Genomic DNA, 21,738 nt, shown 5'->3' on the forward strand with positions numbered 1-21,738 from the left:
GGTTTGACCGTAAAATCATCTTCTGTGAAAAGTGACCTTCCCCTCCCTTCACGATAGGTGTATAAAAGGTGATCCTTCCCCTCGGAAAGTTTTCTAAAAAGTGACCCTCCCCAAATACCCCTGGCCCATCCCCCTGCTATAAATTATTACTGAAGGCTCCCTGAACTTGGCGCGTTCAGTGTTTGTGGAAGTGGAGTGGGTCGGTCAGACTTCTGAATAGGATCTCTTCACCCACGGTACGTTCTTCACCGTAGAAATAAAGACCAATAGCTAAACGACAGATAAAGTTTGAACTATGGTTGACTATCTAATACTCGAAGAGATCTTATTTCCTAATGTTGAAATAAACCGAAAATAATCAAGCAGCCCGATCAAGCATTACTATGATTTCACTGTGATTTCTCGTCACTAGCAATGTCATGTGACACAGAAAGTAATGTAGCATATAATGTACATATAACACAGAATGAAATAAGAGTAAAACAAAAGTCACAATTATTATAGAAAAAAATTAGGCATTTCTCCACCAATGTCATGGGGTTAGTGTGCAAACGGAATCTTGAGACTATGTGTTCTGCAATCTGATTAAACTCTGGATGCAGAGATGACTCACGCACTCCTCTAAGGAGAAAACCATCAAACAGCCATAAGAACAGCAAAGTATTATCAAGGTGGAGACATCTATATCATTTTAACTAGTATTTCTGGTTCTTCCAAATGTAAATCAAATTGGACACTCTGTTTAGTGATTAATGATTTTTTTTATTGAATACTGGATACAAAATTCACATCACACGTATATAAGCGACCTCACGTCTTTAGTGTAGACTTTGTTGAAGTTTGTGTTCTTTTGATCATTAAGCGGGAATTCTTTTAGTGTGCCCGAGATGACCGCGATACAGGATAGTCAAAGCCGATATCATTCGGGACTGACTCGTTGCATCGCGGTCAGCCCTGCTGGGCAGACTCGACTCGAAGAGTTTTTGCGTGAAATACAAAGGTGTGCATGACAAACTTCAAAGGTTGAAGATATCTTGTTCACTGATTATATTCAACACATTCTGCTTAGGACGGAAACTTTCGTGTCTCAAGCACGACGTTAACATTTACGCAACACGAAATTACACGGCGCGGAGAAGCATCAGAATTACTAAAATCTCAAATCAGAAATTAATAGATTTACATTAAGAGTGTATTGTGCATGATTCATCTCTCGTTACATTCTGAATATTCACTGTGTTTAACTTTATCTATGGGCCATTGATTCTTCTAGCCCCATGGGGAACCCAGAAATCTGGTTTTTGTTGTTGTTTGTATTGTTATTTATGTTTATTAGTCGTGTTGTTGTTGTTGTTATTGACCAATAAAATTCAACGAAGATAACTGTTGTGTTGTTGTTGTTTCAAACGTAATGTAGATGTCATAAGAAACGCTACAAGGACACTATCAATATTTGACCTGATGCAACTCTGCAAACGTACACTCTCTTCATATACGTTGGCAGAGAGTTGCATGGGGTCAAATAATGATAGTGTCCTTGTAGCGTTTCTTGTGACATCTACACTACATTTGAAACAACAACAACAACAACAACAACAACAACAACAACAAGAACAACATTATCTTCGTTGAATGTTATTGGTCAACAACAACAATACGACTAATAAACATAAATAACAATACAAACAACATCAACCAGATTTCTGGGTTCCTTATGCTAGCCCTACCTAACGATTTTCATGGTCCTCACCAGCCTCTGCAGTCTTACCTTATGACCTACATTCATTTGACTTGTACACATCACGTTATCTTTGAAATATAAACATCTTCAAGCTTAGTCCGTCAGTAACTTGTGGAAAATAAACTACTAGTACTAAACTACGTATCCTATGCTATGTCGTATAGCGTGCTGAGAAGTCCAGTATATAAAGCTTCTTTCTGAACAGCCTGTACATGCAAAATATGCATTAATATTGTAACAATTGAAGTAATGGGGATTCACTTGTAAATAAACCACAGCGTCTTTTCTAAAAGCCGAAATACTTAAATATGGTTTTAGTCGACAAATTGCAGACAGTACTTCAGAATCATCAAAACGTGGGCTACTAAAACGACAGAGTGCACACAAATCAAATAAAATCAAGTCTTTTTCCATTCGAAGACAATTTTAACTTCAACGAGGACGATGTGCTTCGCTATGCGTCTTTATACTATATCATTAAGGCTTTGAAAGCAAAAGTTACTGCAAAACAGTCCCTGTTCTGATTTTATTGACTATGGTTTGAATAGTGTATTAAAAGTCACTGCAGTCAAAACATTTACTTCTTATTTTTGGTTTTGTTTGCTGATATTTGACATTTGTTGCTGTTGATCATATTTTTAAAATGTTGAATTTTTTACATTCTTTCTTTCTCTGGTCACACGAATACTATGATCCCAGTGTTTTTAGACCGGCTTTTCGGCATAAGGTGGAACTTGGGAACCAGGTTGGTCGTATGACTGAGACGGTCCACCAGGATAGGCTGCCGGTTGTGCCGCTGGGTAGGTTGCTGGGTAGGTTGCAGGGTAGGCCGGCTGAGCTTGCACTGAAATAGGAATTGAAATTTTGTGAAAACGTTTACATAAGAAACGGCTGGAGGGACACAATGGAGACGAGGGACTCTGTGTGTGTGCGCGTGTATGAGAGAGAGAGAGAGAGAGAGAGAGAGAGAGAGAGAGAGAGAGAGAGAGAGAGAGATGTACCTAGAATTTAGACGGAGACAAAGTGACAAAGGCTGCAGAAAGTCGGCTACAGAGACTGGCGGGTAATAAATGAAAAGGAGACAGAAACCGGCAGACAGGCGGATACATTAGTGGATAAACAGAAGGTCGAAGAAGCATAAAGAATGTCAAAGTCACACAGATGTAGGCATGTAGAAATAGTATTACATGTAATTACGAACAGACCGGCATTGAGAATGAAAGACAAGTTCAAATACAGGGACCTAGAAGCGCAAAATGGAAGCGAAGAGATAGAGAGGCAGATAAGGTCAATCTCAACAAGACTGAAACTTAGACGGAGAGACTCATGGGCTTACTTTGATTGGAAGCATTAGCAGACACTACTGTAACACCTGGGGCAGCTGCGCCACCGTGTACTGTTGTCACTCTGGTTGTGCTTCGCTTCTTATAGTAGCAGACATAGTACACAATGCAACACGGAACCGAACAGACAACGATGATCACGATTGTGACAATCAACCTGAAAGTTAACAAAACGACCGAGCTTACCCAGTGTTGATTTGCTCTTGACTTCCGTCGCGATTACTGAAACTCGAGGGTTTCTGTGTGAACGTTATTTCATTCATTATGTGGGTCTATATGTTCAGATCATTGGTCAATGTAAACTAGACAATGTCGGACACTGCACTGTATTTGATCTTTATCAAAACTTTGGAATTAATACCGAGCATAGGAATGGAAATACTCTTCTCGTACTTGAAAGCGTACTGTTGATTTATGCATGTATCGGCTATAGCATCGATGAATCTCGGATATCTCATGGCAGGAATCGCGACGGATAATATTACGTCGCAAAACTGACATCACGCGCCCTTGCAATTGAGAAATCTGCAGGGCTGTCAAGTTCGAGGGTTGGCATCTTACCAAATGTACCATCCAATCACAGAAGTAGTAGTGGTACTGTAATAACAGCAAGAGGTCGTTCCACAGCAGTACTGGCCACTGTCACAACTGGAACAAAAAGTTTGAAGCGAAACGTTGAAAAATCGGGGATAGGTAGAAGCAAGACACGCGACCACGTATCATTGATTACCCAATTTGACCCTGTATATTTGAGCCAAGTTTTATCATTTAAAGCATTAAATAAGCCAGGGTATGGGAGATACGAGCACGTTTGTAACATAGTGTCACATAAAACCCGTTTGTTATAGCAGAAAAACGATTTCTAAATGACACTTCGATGTAAAGTAAGAATAAATCAGAAAAAAAAATATGTTTGAAATCATGTAAACATTGGGAGAAGGCTTTCAGGCCTACTACGTGACTTTTCAAAAAATCAGACAAAAATGTTTGTGGAATGTTATTGTAAAAATGGAAAGCAGAATATCAACTATCATTTTGTACAGTTAGGTGATTGTTGAACCTAATGACGTGTTAATAAATGCAAAATAAAACTGGCCCAGCACGCCTGGACCTGGCCAACCGGTTCGCACAGTACATTTATGGCCAATATATATTTATCGTCTCGTCATTTTAATTTTTAAAAGAGGTTCAGAAAACCGTGCCCAACATTCATTGAATGGTTACATACATTTAAAATTGTAGTTGCAAATATGATTTGATGATTTTCACCTCCTGACACTGGTGGGCCTTAACGTTGAGTCATTGCTGAACAAACTACAAAAACGATTATAGTAACAATAATAACTTTATTAACGTTATTCTCTCAAGGGTGAACAGCTAGGGTAGGCTGGGCGTGACAGAGCGATTTTGTAACTCCCTGGTATACTTACTAATAGTAGGTGGTGTAGGAACTTCCCCAGAAAGTACTCTCATAGGAACAATACACGGCTGTAACCTACAAAGCAACGAAATCTGGGGTTATTTTGTCGTTCGCATGTTACTAAAAATAGCATCAATGACACTGTAGCTCCCATCCTGGACTATCTAGTGTTTGTTCTCTGGTCAGATATTTGAACATGTGTGAAAGGGATAAAGTGCATGAAGTGAAAGTACTTAAATGTAATGTACTGGAGACAGTGAAATATGTTTGATGTATTTATTCAGAATATAAAATGGAAAAAATACAGAATTAGAAATATCGAATACTGTGATACAACCATTAACTCAACAAGTCATTTACAATGACATAGTCCCCACTTGTAATAGGAGTATTAGTCTTGATGGGGCAGGGAAATGTGGTCATTAAGAAGTATCACTGGAGTGGATATGTTGAGATCTATGGGCACATAGGTCTATGTCATTGTTCCCAATTTGAAACACATGAGGCATGTCTAAGTTATGATTCTAAATCGGGAAAAAAGATCAGACCTCTAGCAGTATTGGCCAGCCAAGAAATACATATGTGCATAATAAATGAGGTACAAGATGTGACATCTTAAGGTCTAATATCCTATCAAAATTGGAGTGAGTAGAACTTGTAATTACTGAGATATGCGTATATATGTATAATCAAGGTCAAAGGTCATTGAGGTCACGTGACATTTTGAAAAAAATTATATTGCTAATTAATCCCTATATGCCAAAAAAATCAGACCTCTAGCTCTATTGGCTTGCCCAGAATTAGATGTGTGCATAATTAATGAGGTAAAGCGTGTGTTGTCATAAGGTCTCCCATCCTGCTAAATACAAAGGACATGGCACTTGTGGCTACTTATTTATTGACATAAACATATATTTTAGGTAAAAGGTCATCGAGGTCACATGACATTTGGTCAAAAAATGTCTCTCCTATAGTTATCCCTATATACCAAAAATCAGACATCCAGCTCTATTGGCTTGCTCAGAATTAGATATGTGCATAATTAATGAGGTACAGTACGTGGTGTCATAAGGTGTCCAATCATACCAAATATGAAGGGTGTAGCACTTGTGGTTACTGAGTTATGGACAAATATGTATATTTGAGGTCAAAGGTCACCTAGGTCACGTGACATTTTGTAAAAAAAATTGAATTGCTAAGTCATCCCTATATACCAAAAATCAGACCTCCAGCTCTATTGGCTCGCTCAAAATTAGATATGCGCATAATTAATGAGGTACAATATGTGGCGTCATAAGGTCTCCCGTATACCATACATAAAGGGTGTAGCACTTGTGGTTACTGAGTTATGGACAAATATGTTTATTTAAGGTCAAAGGTCACCAAGGTCACGTGACATTTTGTCAAAAAAATTGTATTGCTAAGTTAATCCCTATGTACCAAAAATCAGACCTCTAGCTCTATTGGCTCGCTCAAAATTAGATATGCGCATAATTAATGAGGTACAATATGTGGCGTCATAAGGTGTCCCATCATACCATATATGAAGGGTGGTAGCACTTGTGGTTACTGAGTTATGGACAAATATGTATATTTGAGGTCAAAGGTCATCAAGGTCACATGACATTTTGTCAAAATATCCGTGATATCTGCGTGAACGGATGGACTCACGGATGGACGAACAGACGTAGACGGACATGACCCAATCTATAAGCCCACTGGACTTCATCCGTGGAGACTAAAAATTGTGTCACTGCATCCTTTATACGATGAGAAACTAAATTTTCATTTTTCATGGCCTTATACATGGGAGTCTATGGAGATCTGCCTTATACATGGGAGTCTATGGACGTGTAAACTAAAAATGTGCAAATTTCACCACGATTTGCCCAAATTTGGGAAAAGTCACTCCTATGCACTTCCATACCAAGTTCCAAATCAATCGGACTTGTGGTTTCAGAGAAGAAGATTTTTTGACCAAAAATGAGAGAAAATTACAAAAAATTCATGAAAAATAGCAAATCCAAGATACTGACCCAAGATGTGCACAATCATTTCATGTCAGCCCAAAGTACTTACATGCTAATTTTTCATGTAATCTGCTCAGTGGTTATTGAGTTTTTTCAATTTTGACTGTTTTACATTTTTTCACTTAATTTGCATATTTTTGGCAATGACAACTTCATTTGAACAAAATCTCATCTACAGCCCATCATCCATGTACAAATCAAATATCAAGATGAAATGTGCAGCGGTTTTGGAGTTTTTGATGTTGACGGAAAGACATACAGACATACAGACACACATACATACAAAAATACGTACATACATACATGAAATACATACATACATACATACATACATACATACATACAGACAGTTCCCTAGCCTATAAGAATAGCTTCCATTGCCATATATACATATGGCTATGGGAGCTACAAATGCATTCACTGGCTTTTTGATCTTTGCAAGTTGGTGTCTCGTTCAAAGGAAAGGTTTACTGAACGACACATACATCTTTGAAAATTCTTCCACGCATACGCCTATCTGGCGTTTCAATTTGCAGTATCCACTATGTTCATTGTTAGTCACAAACTGAAAATATCCTAGGGCGGGAGTACTTCAGTCGGCAAACGTCGCAGTTCCGTGACTTAAAACAGAATTCATTTACTACGTCAAATGAACATGATTTAAACTATATTGTGACAATTGCACTACGTGAAAAATATCTCTGTAAACAAAGCGAGGTACTGGAAAAAGTTCCGGTTAAAATAATTTAAGATAGGCCTAGTGAGTCCAGTATGAAATTAGTGTCATGATGAAACAATGAAGAGGTCATACGAAGATTTCTTTCTCCTTTTGTCGCAAACTTAGACTTTAAACAAACTTTTAAAAAAGAAAGTCGACATTTAGGTAAAGTGCGCCAATAAAGGAATAATGAAAATGTATGATGTAAATTACTTTTGAAGGTCACAATAATTGGAAGGAAACATGGCTGTACCGCAAGATTGAAAAAGGTTGAAATACAGAATCTTTAAAAAATGGTCCAGATAATTTGAATTTCTGAGCCAGACTTGTAGGTTTGCATAGTGAATTTTTAGAGAGGATTCAAAACGCTGAAATGCTTTGACTCAATTATTTCTATAACTCGAAAATTCCAAAATCGTCTCATCTACATTTTTTATTTTAATTTTTTAATTTATGGAATTTTACAACATAACATTTCAATAGCCATTGTGCCAAAGGTTACAGATTGTGAAATTTGAATAAGGCGAACAGGGTACAAAATGACTTGCTGTTGCGCATAAATATAGAGTCGCTTTGTTTGACGTCACTTAGATACGACTTTGCATAAAAATAACGTTGAATTGTTTTTTTTAGTTTCTCGTGACATCAACGTCGAATAATGTGCACAAAGAGAGAAAGTTGTCTCTTTAAAAAGAGTAGCATTGAATTAATTTCAAATTAAACATTTGAAAAATATAAGGTATTACGCGCCTCGAAAGTGAAAGATTTAAACTTTTGCTCAAACTTTCGGCAAGAAAACTTTAAACCATTTCCTTTCTAAATCAGAATAAAAACGGTGTTCACCGTGCAAAATTATGCACAGAGAAAAAAATTACCCAACATTTGCCGGCATTTGAAATTCAAAATAGCCGCCATATCTATTTTCACTCTGCGGGAAATGAAAAATTTTCTGGTTTTCACAAAAATAAGCTTGTGAAAAGTTTACCTACTCAACGAGCTTCAAAATGAGTCCATAACAAGTGGTAGACCAAAGAAGTGTTGTTTTTGTTTGTACACTATCCCCGAGGTGTATTCTATCTTGAGTTTGTTGCGAACAAATGGTTTCAAGTCAAATTTAGCCTGATCCTAAATCCTTTTAGTCCTCACTTATTTCCTGGTGTATGTATTATGATTTGCACCGATCGGTTCTCCAAAAAGGACAATAGCTTCATTGTCGTTATTGCTTCGGAAGCAAAATGCATTCTCTTCTTTCTCGCTGACGTGCGTTTAAAAAACAAAAGTATTAGCATTGCAAACTTGAAATAAGCTTTGGAATTGTTTAAAAAATGAATTCTAAATCCAAACAAGAATCGAGTTGTCAAAATGATTTCGGACGTTACACTCTATAGGCTGTGTCGACATGTTGACGATATGTATTAGGCTGTGTCGACATGTTGACGATATGTATTTCTATTTAAATAAGGAGAGTGAACAAACAACGTAAATAATTGTAAGTACAGCGAACGATACTATTGGTAGAAGGTAAAAGTTTCTGTGGTGTCTAACATGTGCAACAATGTTGTTAAAGAGTAGGCCTAAATGTGCTGAAAGGTAACACAAGCAAGACTTTTCCCTCCCTCTCCTGCCCTTCCCTATGGGCTTTGTTCCGACATAAAGCATAGTCTCACCTTATCAACTATGATCATAAAGGAAAACAGGAGGAGAAGTATTCTGATATAGTTTGCCGATGTATCCATTTTTACAGCTCGAATAACTGCTGTTGGAACTATCAAGACGTCCTATGCAATCGTTGACGCCGCCGTGGAAACAGTGACTGAGTGCCAGGTACCACGTCTAGTCGAAAGTGATGGATGGACAAGAACGCAGCGTGTATATGTAAGCAAGCTCATTCGACATCGATCGATTCTTTTGTTAAGAAATGCGCAGTCGGCTAGGCGCAGAAACTGGAAATAAATCCCTACCAATGACGGGGTTTTTAAATTATACAGTCCCTTCTTGAACATTTTGGCATGTGACTCATCATGATTTGAAGGCATGGACAAGGTGTTTCCATCAGTCCAACAATAGTCGCTGATTTGATAAGGTTGAAAGTTGGTGACCCGAAGAGAGGAATGGCAAGACGACCTTTAATGTTTGGTGAAACCCCGCCTCCATGGCGTTCATGATACAGGACGTAGACGTAGCAATACAGGAATGTCCTCCATGGCGTTCATGATACAGGACGTAGACGTAGCAATACAGGAATGTGCATTTTAAGGGATGGCATGAGCAACTTATATGTTTGTACGGAATATTTAGTTCTGTCTCTAAAGAAAAAGAAATCAGCCTTTCCATTACGTGTAGCCAGTCAACAAAATTATTTCGACCTTTTTAACTGACATACCATATAAGCTTAGTCAAGGCTTCAAGCAATGGCGATGTGCCGTTCCACAGTCCCTCCTACCATCACATTATGTTAACTCGAACATGGATGAAAATGACACCCATTGTATGTCCCACATTCAGTAACAAAGCCGTAATTTTCAAAGTATGCTAGTCTCAATATTAAATGGCACGGGGGTCATGAAAATGTGAAATCCAGATATTACACGAAGAAGACTCAGATTTTATTTAAGCAATAATGCACCCCCTCCCGGCCCATAATGGACGAAAGCAAACTTTGTACGACATAATGTACGAGGCGAAGCCGAGTACATTATGGAGTGCAAAGTTTGCTTGAGTCCATTATGGGCCGGGAGGGGGTGCATTATTGCTATTATTTTATAGTTTTGGCAATGCCAGTGAATTTGTAGTTGTAGAAAACGAATAAAAAAGGAAATTTAAACTGAGTTTGAAGCCAGTGAGCGTCCTGACTCTGTACACATCACATGCACTCCACACTGCACTGCACTGAACACGCACGTTCAGCACAAAAAATGACCAACACTTTCACGGTTCAATTTTGAATTGAAAAACGATGTATTTTCGAAGGAAATGAAAAGGAACTGCATCCCTACCGTCTATATAAAACTTGAAACATCATCATGCCATTCAAAAAGCCGACACGGTGAAATGCCAGAGATGAGGAGAACGGAATGTTCATGCATCGACATCAGCATGATCAGCGAGCTGCATGCCATGGTATCAGCTGATCAATACGATCATTATTATGTCGCTAGTAGTACAGCATTCATTGCAAACGATATCAACAGAGTTCAACATTGTTATTCAAATGTTTATATTTCAATAATAATGGTGTCTGTAAATTTAATTTTCGATGGCTTCTTGAGAAGAGCTATTTTATTTCGGCGAACGAGAAAACTTGACGTAAACGGGTGCTTGAAAGGTACAGTTGACAAACATACTAGAGGGTTTCCGTACCGTCGCGATATCGAGAACAAGGCAAGGTAAAATCACAGACATGGAGAAATAAACGATGAATGAAAGTTGTCTCCGATTACAGTCAGTGCATCAGAACACAGTCCCTCTATCAACGGAGAGTCCACGGTCGTCATGATTGTTGGTAGTAGCTGACCTTGGACCGAGACTTTGAATGGCTCCGTAGTAATTTCCGTAGACGCTTCCGGTCAAGGTTGATGACAGCAAGCTGCCGTTGTTGGCCCGTTTACGGCTGGTTCGAGTAGCCTTTCACGCTTGCATAGTTTACATGGCCACTGACATACATAATATGCCATGTGTCAAACCCAGTATCGTCTAGGAGTTTGTAAACGTACTGAGTTCTGTTTCACCTGTACGGCAACGAAGCGAACCATGTTGTAAACAAACGTAGTACAACCAGCGTATCGGAAGGGGACTGCATGCTGAGCGTCACTTGTCACTTGTCGTCAGACAGACGACAAGTGCATGCGTGAGGACTCAAAAAAATGTGATAAATCGTACAGTAAGACATTATTATCAATATTTTCCACCATTATCAAGATTTATAGTTTTGTGTATTACATGGTTAATCCGATACTTTCCCTCCTTTGAAATGCGCAGTCCTTTTTTCGTTTTCAAAAGAAAAACTTGCTCGCTGTGGGGCCACACTGCACTGCTGAATAATGGAATACATTATCAGTAATAATGTATGGATATGACGTCACAAAATTCACTGGTATTGACAAAGCTATAATATAATAGAATTCATACAATGAGGGGGATATGTCATATATATTTGTCATTTCTTTAAGCTAAGATTTTATTACACCCTCAGCTTAATCAGGCTAAGGCTGTGCCAGAGGCAAGCTGTAAAATATACTGTGTTCTTTCCATGCTGGCTATGCATGACTGCACCAGTCTACAATGCAATGCTGCCTTTACGTCACACGTAAGGGTTGAGTTGCTCTGAGAGGGGGAACTGAAGTTTGCACGTATGCACTTGATGTAAATGTTTACTTCGATATCGGACAAAAGATTGTCGGGTAACCGTACGTCATAATTCACCAGGGAGAATGGTAGCTGTGGGTCCATAGCTGTGGAGTTGTACGACTTCTCTTCTCCACCACAACAGCTATATGGGCACTTCTTTCTAGCCTAAAACGTGACTGTAGTAACTTGCTGCACAGAGGCTAATAAACCAACAATTTTACGCTAGAAAAGGGTCGATCTTCGGGTAGTCATGTCGGGTAAAGCTAGAAAAAAGGTGATATTTCAGTGAATTTTAAGCGGATTTCAGGTCGTGGTGAGTCCCTAATGACCAAACTGTCGATGAGTGTTGGCAATTTGTAATTTGGATGGAAACATCGAAATATCGTCAAAAAACTTGCGCACAGGGTGCTTGCAGGTGGATTTGGACGTTTGTCTGTAGAAGTGCTCATAGCTGTGGTGGAGGCGTAAAAGTCGTGAAAGTCAAAATCAGCACGTAAAAAGCAAGAATCCCGTCTAAAAATACCACAACTGTGGACCTATAGCTAGGAGAATAGGTATACAAGAAGCGAAATATCAAAGACTCAGTGAATGTTTTGTTCCTGTGGTATTAGCTGCTTTTTTAACAATTTAGTTATTCACGACGGAGACATGAGTACATCTTGATCTGCGCAGTTTTTCTGTATTTATTAGTATAATTCTTCTTTGAAAATATTGTGCAATTTTCCTTTCTCTACATCATGAATGAAGTAAGTTGGCAGTGATATTGTGTCTCCCTACAAACAAAAGGTAACGGGATAGCGAAACACAGTAAATCGAGCGAAACCTCAAGTCCCCCGCCCCCCTAATTATCATATAGCAGCATATTTATTAGGAATTCACGCAGAGAAAAAATAAACGTGTATTGGGCAGTTCTGCTCGCATACCTGTTATTAGCAGTTGTAGAGCCATATTCCTTAGGCAAGTTCTTAAATTGATTCATTTTAAACGCATCAGTGGACTTTTGGATTTATCTGTCAAAACTGACTTGAGTTATCCAACTCTGGCCAGGTCAATGGCACCTGCTGAAGAGCACACAGAGTGACGGCCATGAGAGGGTATGCAAATTGTGAACTCCTACACTTTGCCAAATTTTGAAAAACTGAGCATAGTGACCTACCAAAAATATTATTTCAAAAGTACAAGACATAAGCTTATATGACTAAGATGCGTCTTAAAAAAGTTTTATAAAATTGACAATACTGGAAGGTTAAAATATTCGGTCAAATACACATTTTAATCTCTGAAAATTTGGGTGTAATGATAGAAAATTTGGTAAAATTGAAATAATTCCATCTAGTCACACATTTTTTTGTTTAAATTAGAGTCTCTACTGTACTAAGTTTTACTTTTGTTATTTTACAGTGAGAGTGTGAAAATTCAGAAAACCAAACATGGCGACCCCATCGTTTTTCTTTCATATTTGATTAATCCCATATGCCAGCATTTAGAACTCTCGATAACTTTCAAGTCTCCTGGTCTTCTATGTGTTGCTCTCTGGCCTGATCTTGTGTACAAGAATGTTTCACTATCATGAGCGTCACATGACCAGAACTCTTCTTCATAGTCAGAGCTGTCTCTGTACACTGCCAGTATGCAATGACAATGGCACTGCCCGTAGGCACTAGCGGGGCAGTAGCTGTATTAACTTTGATTATTTTTACAATAATTATGTTCACTTTATACAACTACATTCTTGCTCTGCTTCCAACAGCATGTTGAACTGTCCAGTATTCGGCTTGCAAACACAGCCTGTGAGTATGTACCCTTCATTTGTATCATTGACAAATAACTTTCACTCAATATTCACATATGCAGGCTTTAGTCGACAAACTGAATATTGTGTTTCAGCATGCTGTAGGGAGACAGCAAGAAACTATTGGATATACTGCATAGAAATATTGAAACATGCATACCACATACATATATACATACAGACGCCACCGACTCACCATATAAGCTCTTTTTGGTATTTATATACATACCAAATATGAGCTAAAAATTATCAACAGTTACAGCTTCTGCGCCGATATTTGGCCTCCCTGTTTGTTTTTAAAAAAAATCATACATATTTTATAATTTTTTTGAAACAAAAGTAATGAAATGCAACAAAATAGTTCTCTTGTTTAATTATTACTAACATTAGAACAATGGAATGGCATTAAAATGTTAATGTATTTCATTGAATTACCCACCAAACCTTATCAGTGCTGTGTATCTCAACATGCTTTGGGGAGCAGAACAACAAACTGTTGTTGACATCGAAAACAAAAATAGTGAAACAAATCAATTGTAAAAAAGGAAACCAAAAAATTTTTAAGGTCAACCCTTTCGGCAGACCAAAATTTTCAAGTCCCCCCCCCCTCTACTGCCCCCAAATTTTCAAGGCCCCCCCTTTTGATTTTTTCCACTATTGTTTTTTGTATGTCAACTGCAGTTTCTTTTTCTACTCCCCTAAGAATATTGAAACACCAATTATTTCACTTGTCAGCACAATTCCTTTACATACTAAATGCACTGTTATTGTTTACATTTCAATTCTTGTCCCTACAAGATTTAACATGTTAACAATAACAATGCAGGCTGTACACATACAGGCTTAGTTGACAAGCTGAATGCTCTGTATCTGTACATGCTTTGGGGAGTAGGACAACACACTGTTATTGACATTGAAAACAGAATTAGTGAAAGCCACTGACCATTTGAAACAACACTTGAATAACCACACCACAATATCAACAAATTTTTTTTCTTATTTCTTTCACCTTTCAAAAGGAGATTAATAGGGTAAGTGTATTCACCATATTACTTGGAGTGTGATTATAAACATGAACAGACAGTGTTTGCTATGTTGTGTTCTGTGCTCTGTTGTGAAGTGATCTCAATATTGGAAGGGTGTATGACCAAATACATTACTTACAAATGTGTTTAAAATAATTCCCCTGCTGTCTGTTTATCTGCCATGGAGAGCAAATGGCCTTGTTATTGAAAATGACCATGGTACACATAAACATAATAGATCCAACCACAGTACAACAAAATCCATGAGGAAGTAAGTGAGCACTGTTTAATAAAACTCATAACAAATACATGTACTTCCATATGAGAAAATGTCACTTTAAAGGAAAAGAATAAACGCATAGATTACAAAAGAAATGCACTTAAGTTTTGCGCATGATATAGAATGACAGTTTTTGTAAGAGTATCTCTGGAAAAAACCCAAAAAGACATAAATTCTGCTCGTGGTACTTCTCTGAAAACCAATCAGCATTTCATCTGGACAGCAACCAATACATATTTGGTTGACGACTAACTCTAGATCAGCTAAATGTTATAGGCTCTGCCTCACTGAAGTCATACTAAATCCTTCATCATTTTCTCTGCAATAAAGACAATTTCAACACCATTCTGAGCTCAGCTCATGACTTTGTGTTGGTAAATGCCGGAGTTCGGCGATATCCATTTTCTCACTGAATGTTATTTTACATGAATGTTTAACCTGGGAGGTTACTCAAGACATGTATTGTATGTCACACTGTATGGCTTCACTTGCCAGAGGCACAGTCAGGTTCTGGAAGTTGGTTTATTGTATATGACTTAATGGAAGCCCAGGGATCTCTGGACCAGTATCCATGGAATCCAATGGATCTTTGGACATCTGTGGTGTTACTGGTCCTGCTTACATTCCGTATCAAATAGGTGCATTAACTGGTCAAATGGAAGAATGGAAAAGGAAATTAAGATTCACTGGTCTCTTAAAATACTGGTGGTCTACGACCATAAAATTTCAAACTTTAGACACGTAATTGACTATGCTAACACAATGGAAGAATGGAAATGCACAAGAAGATTCACTGGTCTTTTTACAAATTGGTGGTCTCAGACCATATGATTTCATTAGCTAAACTTGTTGTACTAAATCTTAGTTTAGGCACACAATTGACTATGCTTACACAATGTGCTATGCAGACTGAAAGATGTAGTTTTGCAAGAGTTTGATTGACTTGTCCTTAAAGAAAGTCAACTACATACTACATGGTTTTGTTGACAATGATTTCTTCACATCCTACATATCAGTGACAGACTATTGCATGTCAGTAGCAAACTTCAAGCCATGTCAAAAGTAACCATGCTTTGAATACGTTATGGACAGTACTGCCTAAATATTTCAAGGATGCTGATTACATTCAAAATGTTTTTCAAATGAGCACTCTAGTAATAGTACATATCGAAATCTGATCAGATGTAATTTGGTTTCTGTCAGCAAACGCATGATGTACATTTCTGACATGATGAGGAGAATACATATTTAGAGACAAACTATTCACATGCTATAAAATGCTGGACTCTCACTCCTATAGAGGGAAAAAAACTTTGTACATGGAAGGATTTGTTGACATAAAATTGAAATGCAGTGAACTTGAAGAACCTTGCTGTGTTAAAAAGTTAACAATGATGTGTTTTGCATATTTACATTTGTTTCTTCTGTACTGCTGGCAAAAGCATCACAATTATCATACAGTTGTGCCATATCTATCAGAAGTCCTCCATAATAATAGATCAAATCAAAATCAAATCAAAATTAAATTACATCAAAATCAAATCAAAATCTCATAAAGCTGACTATAACCTGAATTTCCATGCAAGGAATGATTCAATGAATGTACATGATGTATTTAAAAAACATCACAAGGTGCAGTACTTTATATCTTTGAAACTTATGTATGCCTGTTTTCTCACTCTGTTATGAAATAAAAATTTGACAGGTTTAAATCTGTATACATTGTCAGATTTAAAATCTTAATCTTACCCCATCATGATACAAAAAGTTATCTACATCTCTGTGGTTCCTCTTAATGATTAATGATCACTTTATCATCATCATTACATACACAGAATGTTATGCATATGGTAAAAAATTACTGAAATTTCAAAATTGTAGATATTTGATCATGTAGCTGCGGGCATTGGTAGAGGAGAAATTGAGGTAACAGGGTAAATAACAAATGTTTTACAACTCAGTGTTACACAGAAACAGTGCGACACAAATAATGCTGTACTTTAACACTAATTATTACATAACTACCGTTCATCTTAACACTTTCACCGCGGGAGGGCGCATTCTGCGCCAACGGCCAGACTGCGGGAGGCGCGTAAACGCGCCAAGAACGTACGCGTTTATATGCGTTCGATATACGTTGGCTTTGTCTGATCTACATCATGTTTGTTGACTATTTCCTCAAGCCTAGTGTAGCGTACGAGGTAGAGGTCAAACCTAAATGAGCATGCGCGCCAAATTTGTAAACAAATGCCGCCATACTCGGTCATTTCTCCACCGTAATTTGTAAGGATCGTGTGATCAGTTGTTATTTTTCTGTCAGGGGGTATTTAAAAATGGCGACGCGGGCACAGTTTAACACTAACTAAGCCCTTGAGCATGTTTTTCTTGACAGTGATAGTGGAATTGTCACTGATCGTGAAACTGAACTCGTCGGAGATAGCGGAAGTCAAATTTTAAATTACAACTCTAATACCGAACTTGAATATGTTCCCGAACCAGTTGAGCAAAGACAGATATTGCAAGCAAAACAGAAAGGTAGGCCACCTGAGCATGCTGAGAGAAAAGTGCTACAAAGGGTTGGTGACCGACGTCACAAATATTGATGGGGTATCCTGTGGCTGTTGTACGACATCAATCTATCAGTGACAATTACACATCGGACTAGCTACAAGTATATAAGCATATATATAATATATCTCTCTTTTGAATGTCAGATAATACCTGTTGTTCGAAGATGAACTTGTAATAAATATGCATATTTACCTCATTTATGTTGAATACGTTTTAAAGTATGTGTTCCCCCTGCTTAATTTGAGTTAATATAATGTAAGTAGAAATTTTTTAAGTGTTAAGTTGAAAAAAAAAAACCATTTATATATTGAAATAACAAAAATGCAACATTTTTTAATTTTTAAAAAAAATCCAATATGGCCGCCATTATCATGTGACCTTCCAGATGAGTCACGTGACCTTTTGTTCATTTTTATGATGCTCTGTCATATTGCAATACTCACTGAAAAAATTGTCCCGAATGCTCGTATAGTTACAAAGATACAGGTCATGCATGTAAATCAATATTTATAAGGCCATATATCCATAGAAAACTACGCACAGGAATGCACGTATAAAAATTAATTACGCAGTGAAAGTGTTAACGTCAAAAATGAACAGAATTACTTTTTCACTGCAGTGATTGAGTTGTGGAATTGTGAGCTGGCGTTACAAATCTAGCATCTTGGACATTCTGCAATGTCATTGATCGGAAAAAGCTGAGTCTGTGCACGGTCCCTCCACAAACTTGTGGAGGGACCGTGGTCTGTGATACAATCTTGAAATCTGATTGTGAGGGAGTTGACATAACACACTTAGCTAGACATGAAAAATCTGCATAACACAAGTGGGTTAGGAAAACATCCAAATAAATATACTCAACACTTAAGCAAAATACTTTTCACTTGTTTATGAGTTATCCCTAAACACTATCATTTCAGGTCCAGTTTGACTGGAAGATCATCTCTTTGTTCCTTGCATACTTATTTTGAGGAGAAACAAAACTTGGAAATTGTAAGAGTCATTGCCAGTATGGTTGGGTCAGCAGGCATTGTGGTTGACCAAGAAAATGGCAGTCACATCAATATCTGTTGTTACTGTAATCAGCTGCCAGAAGGTTTGCTGTATTTTTTGATCATTTCCATCCACCTGCAAAGAAATGGGAGAGATGAGTCTTGTTGGGTGATCTATTTTATCAGAATTGAATGTTGTCTCACTGATGTCATAGCACTGCATCTGATACATGCCCTATAGAGCTGAAAACAGCACTGTACTGCTGCAGCATGGCACTGTAACACTGCAGTTGATACAAGCATTATAGAACGAGATAGACACTGTGACACAGCAACATTATACTGTCGTCAGATACATGTGTTATAGAACTAAGAATGGCACTGTAATGCTGCACCATAGCACACACCGCAGCTGATACAAGCATTACAGAACCAAGATGATCTCTGTTGTGCAGCAAACATGACAGTGTAGTCAGATACAAGCATTGTAGAACTGAGAATGACACTGTAATGCTGCAGCAGCATGGCATTGTAACACTGCAGCTGAGACTTGCATTATAAAACTAGGAACGACACAATATTACTGTAGCAAGACACTGGAACACTGCAATGGTAACACTGCAACTACAGTGTATATTGTAGTCACTGGATATCACAAATCCATAGACAGTTTAATTCTCTTCAACATCAACTCCCTTATTTTTATGATTGTAAAGAAATGTTTGCACATATACCGGTACTGTATTGATATTGAGTAAATGTAGCAACAACTACCATGGTACTGTGCCTGCGAGAACACAGTTATGATTTAATATGTCTTGCTTTTATCTCATGAGTCTCAAACAACTACTGACTGTAGATTTTCAAATTTATAATGATTTATTGACCAATAATTATAATAAGTTTTCTTCAAAATGTTGTCGCCTACCAGATTTTCATGTAAAACTGTTAAAACTTCAATTCATCAAAGCATCAACAAACACTTGAAATTTTCAAAACCAGTCTGTGCAATAAATTTGCGTCTCACCAGTTATGACAGCATCTATCTTTCAACTGCTGAGGGTATATAACTCAAGATCACATATGTTCTTTAGAGTACTTTATACAATAATGAGTATATTTACAGTATGCTCTGCAAATACTCTTAAACAAGAGCCATAAAGACTTACTCAAACTTTAATTCTTGGCTGTCAGCAGATAGGTAATATAATGTTTTCTTGAAGGTGACTTTGAAGCAGTGTTGTCTCTCAATGCCATCGTCCTCTGTCAACTCAAGTGCTTTGTAACAGCTCAGTGGCAATGACAGGAATGGATTTATGTCCTGTGAAAACAGATGGATGAGAAAACTTAAAAGTAAATATAAACAAAATGTGTGTAAAAGTGATACCACTTGTATGCAGTGTCTGGACCTTTTGATTGCGATAGCTAAAACCTCTGTACCATAAAACGTTATGCCTAGTGCCTGTATAGAAAAATGTAATCTTGACAGAGTACACTGTATAATTGAAGGTGAGTGCAGCTGTTCATTGATCTGACAAACCTTTGGAAGAAAGCTGTACAAGATGATAATGAAATATCCTAGACCCTCTAATCGCCAGTGATTTTCTCCTGTAGGTAACTATGTTCTTTAATGGATTGCATGACAATGTTTACTCGTATAAGAAAGTATCTGTTATGGTAGTCTTAAAATGTTTTAGATAGTGCCTTAAAAAATATTTTCAGTGCAATAAAAACAAAGGACATTAAAAAACCTGTCGCTGGTGGCGCTCAACAAAAAGTCTGATTCATAAGCACACTACTCTTATAAGGAATATGACATTTATACCAGCTACAGTTTTGTTTTCATTTATTTGCCCTGCATTTATATTACCTCGTTGAGTGCAAAGACTTCATCATGACCCTATCTGTGCAAAAACCCCTTCCTCATCACTTCAGTTTTATTTTGTCAATTTCAAAGTTGACATCGCTCGTGCATGTTTAATAATAAGGAAAGCTTCCATTGGACACATTGCACTTTCTTCTTCACAACATTATGTAAAATAAAGTCATAAAATGTTTAATATATATAAAAAAAAGCACACCACTCCACCAGCTGTAAATGAACATAAAAAATTGGAAGTATTTCACTACAGCACAAGATTTGGGTATACTATGCTGAATGTAGCAAAAACTCCCACCTGAGGGCTTTATAAAAATTCAGAATCTGGGACTGAACACAGTAAATCGGGATTGGGTGTACACGTTATGCCGTATGGTTATGCCAGTGAAAGCTCAGCAGATGAGGTGTGAATTTTCTCTGTTATCAAAGTGCCCTGAGTTCAGACACATTTACCTTATTTGCTCATTGGGTGATGGAGAGAGGGGGAAGGAAGGTATATTACTATTTTACCAAAGCTGGTGTGAGCTCTTGTCTGATCAGAATAATCTAATGATACAAAATATGAGAGGCTTTCTCTAGGCATGAATGAAATAGGCTAAGGGACAATATGGCTATATTTTAACAATAGAAACAGTTATACAACTGCCAAATACAGTCATGTATATTCAAAAGTAATTACACTTTTTCTAATGCAGAAAGTCAGTGTGTCATAGGTGTCACCATGTTATAAAGAAGTATGTCTGGATAGATGGATGGGTGTGGGTTTTGTGAGAACATGCCTGTCTTGATTCCATTAGTATTGGTTGGCAAGACTTCTGGAGGTTTTCAGTTTAATCCTCATAAATACTTGTTAAAAACTATTGATGGATGCAGGCAGTGTGGGGGCTATTCTTGTTGCTTGACAAATATACTATGAATGTAAACAAATATAAAGTTAATTCTTTTCCTCAGCTATTCCTGTCAACATTATTGTTTCATGAGATTACGCAATGACATTCATGATGAATAGACAATCTTATTTCTTTTTAGGTCAAACATGATTCAAGGAACAGGTCATGTCTGGGTAAACACTGTATCTTCACCAAAAACTAGCGACCGATAATAACTTGGAAAAGTTCTGCACACCTGTTGAGCCTTGTAGAAGTGAAGGGCTTGGTTGGAAATAACAAGCCATCTCCTCGACCAAATTTTTTTACCGACGTGAAGTTTGTCTGTTGTCTGTTGATGAAGAAAATTTGAATAGTCAATTTCCTCCTCTTCATCATCATCCTCTGCATCAGCTTCATCTTCTGATTTGGTGATTCTGGTCTCTGTATCTGTAGTCTCTTTCTGAAAGAATCCACACAGAGAAAGACTATCAAAAACTTCAAACATCAGCACTGTGTACTCAATCAGTATGATTGACATTGTCACGAGGAACAATACTCATTTCAATGCCATCACAAGAAGTACACACACACGATTGATGTATAATAAAATTTTGCAACTTGCCAATGGTCACAAGTCATGAGACGATCACACAAGACATGTGGTAAAATTTTGTTAACAGCCCTTAACTAGACAGCATCATAAATTTGATTTTCTTATTCTTGTTTGTTGT

The 21,738-nt window shown here is 37.5% G+C and overlaps 2 protein-coding genes across 9 annotated transcripts in view; both read right to left on the reverse strand.

Moving 5' to 3' along the window:
• Nucleotides 1-741: 741 nt before the first annotated feature.
• Nucleotides 742-9,358, reverse strand: LOC139135978 (protein shisa-5-like). The gene is made up of 5 exons (XM_070703780.1): nucleotides 8,920-9,358; nucleotides 4,515-4,579; nucleotides 3,646-3,732; nucleotides 3,078-3,241; nucleotides 742-2,585 (listed from the first exon to the last, which is right to left on the reverse strand). The coding sequence occupies exons 1-5, from the start codon at nucleotides 8,986-8,988 to the stop codon at nucleotides 2,446-2,448; spliced, it is 525 nt and encodes a 174-aa protein (XP_070559881.1). The 5' UTR covers nucleotides 8,989-9,358; the 3' UTR covers nucleotides 742-2,445.
• Nucleotides 9,359-14,676: 5,318 nt separating this feature from the next.
• Nucleotides 14,677-21,738, reverse strand: part of LOC139135979 (FYVE, RhoGEF and PH domain-containing protein 2-like) — a 52,652-nt gene continuing 45,590 nt past the window's right edge. For all 8 annotated transcript variants that reach the window (XM_070703787.1, XM_070703785.1, XM_070703783.1 and 5 more), the window contains 3 exons: nucleotides 21,264-21,467; nucleotides 19,429-19,580; nucleotides 14,677-18,395 (listed from right to left, as the gene is read on the reverse strand). In XM_070703787.1, the coding sequence (XP_070559888.1) occupies nucleotides 18,350-18,395; nucleotides 19,429-19,580; nucleotides 21,264-21,467 (402 nt within the window). In that variant the 3' untranslated portion in view covers nucleotides 14,677-18,349. The remainder of the gene's footprint in view (nucleotides 18,396-19,428; nucleotides 19,581-21,263; nucleotides 21,468-21,738) is intronic.

The sequence above is a fragment of the Ptychodera flava genome, chromosome 6 (genome assembly GCF_041260155.1).
Source record: "Ptychodera flava strain L36383 chromosome 6, AS_Pfla_20210202, whole genome shotgun sequence".
Taxonomy (NCBI): Eukaryota; Metazoa; Hemichordata; class Enteropneusta; family Ptychoderidae; genus Ptychodera; species Ptychodera flava.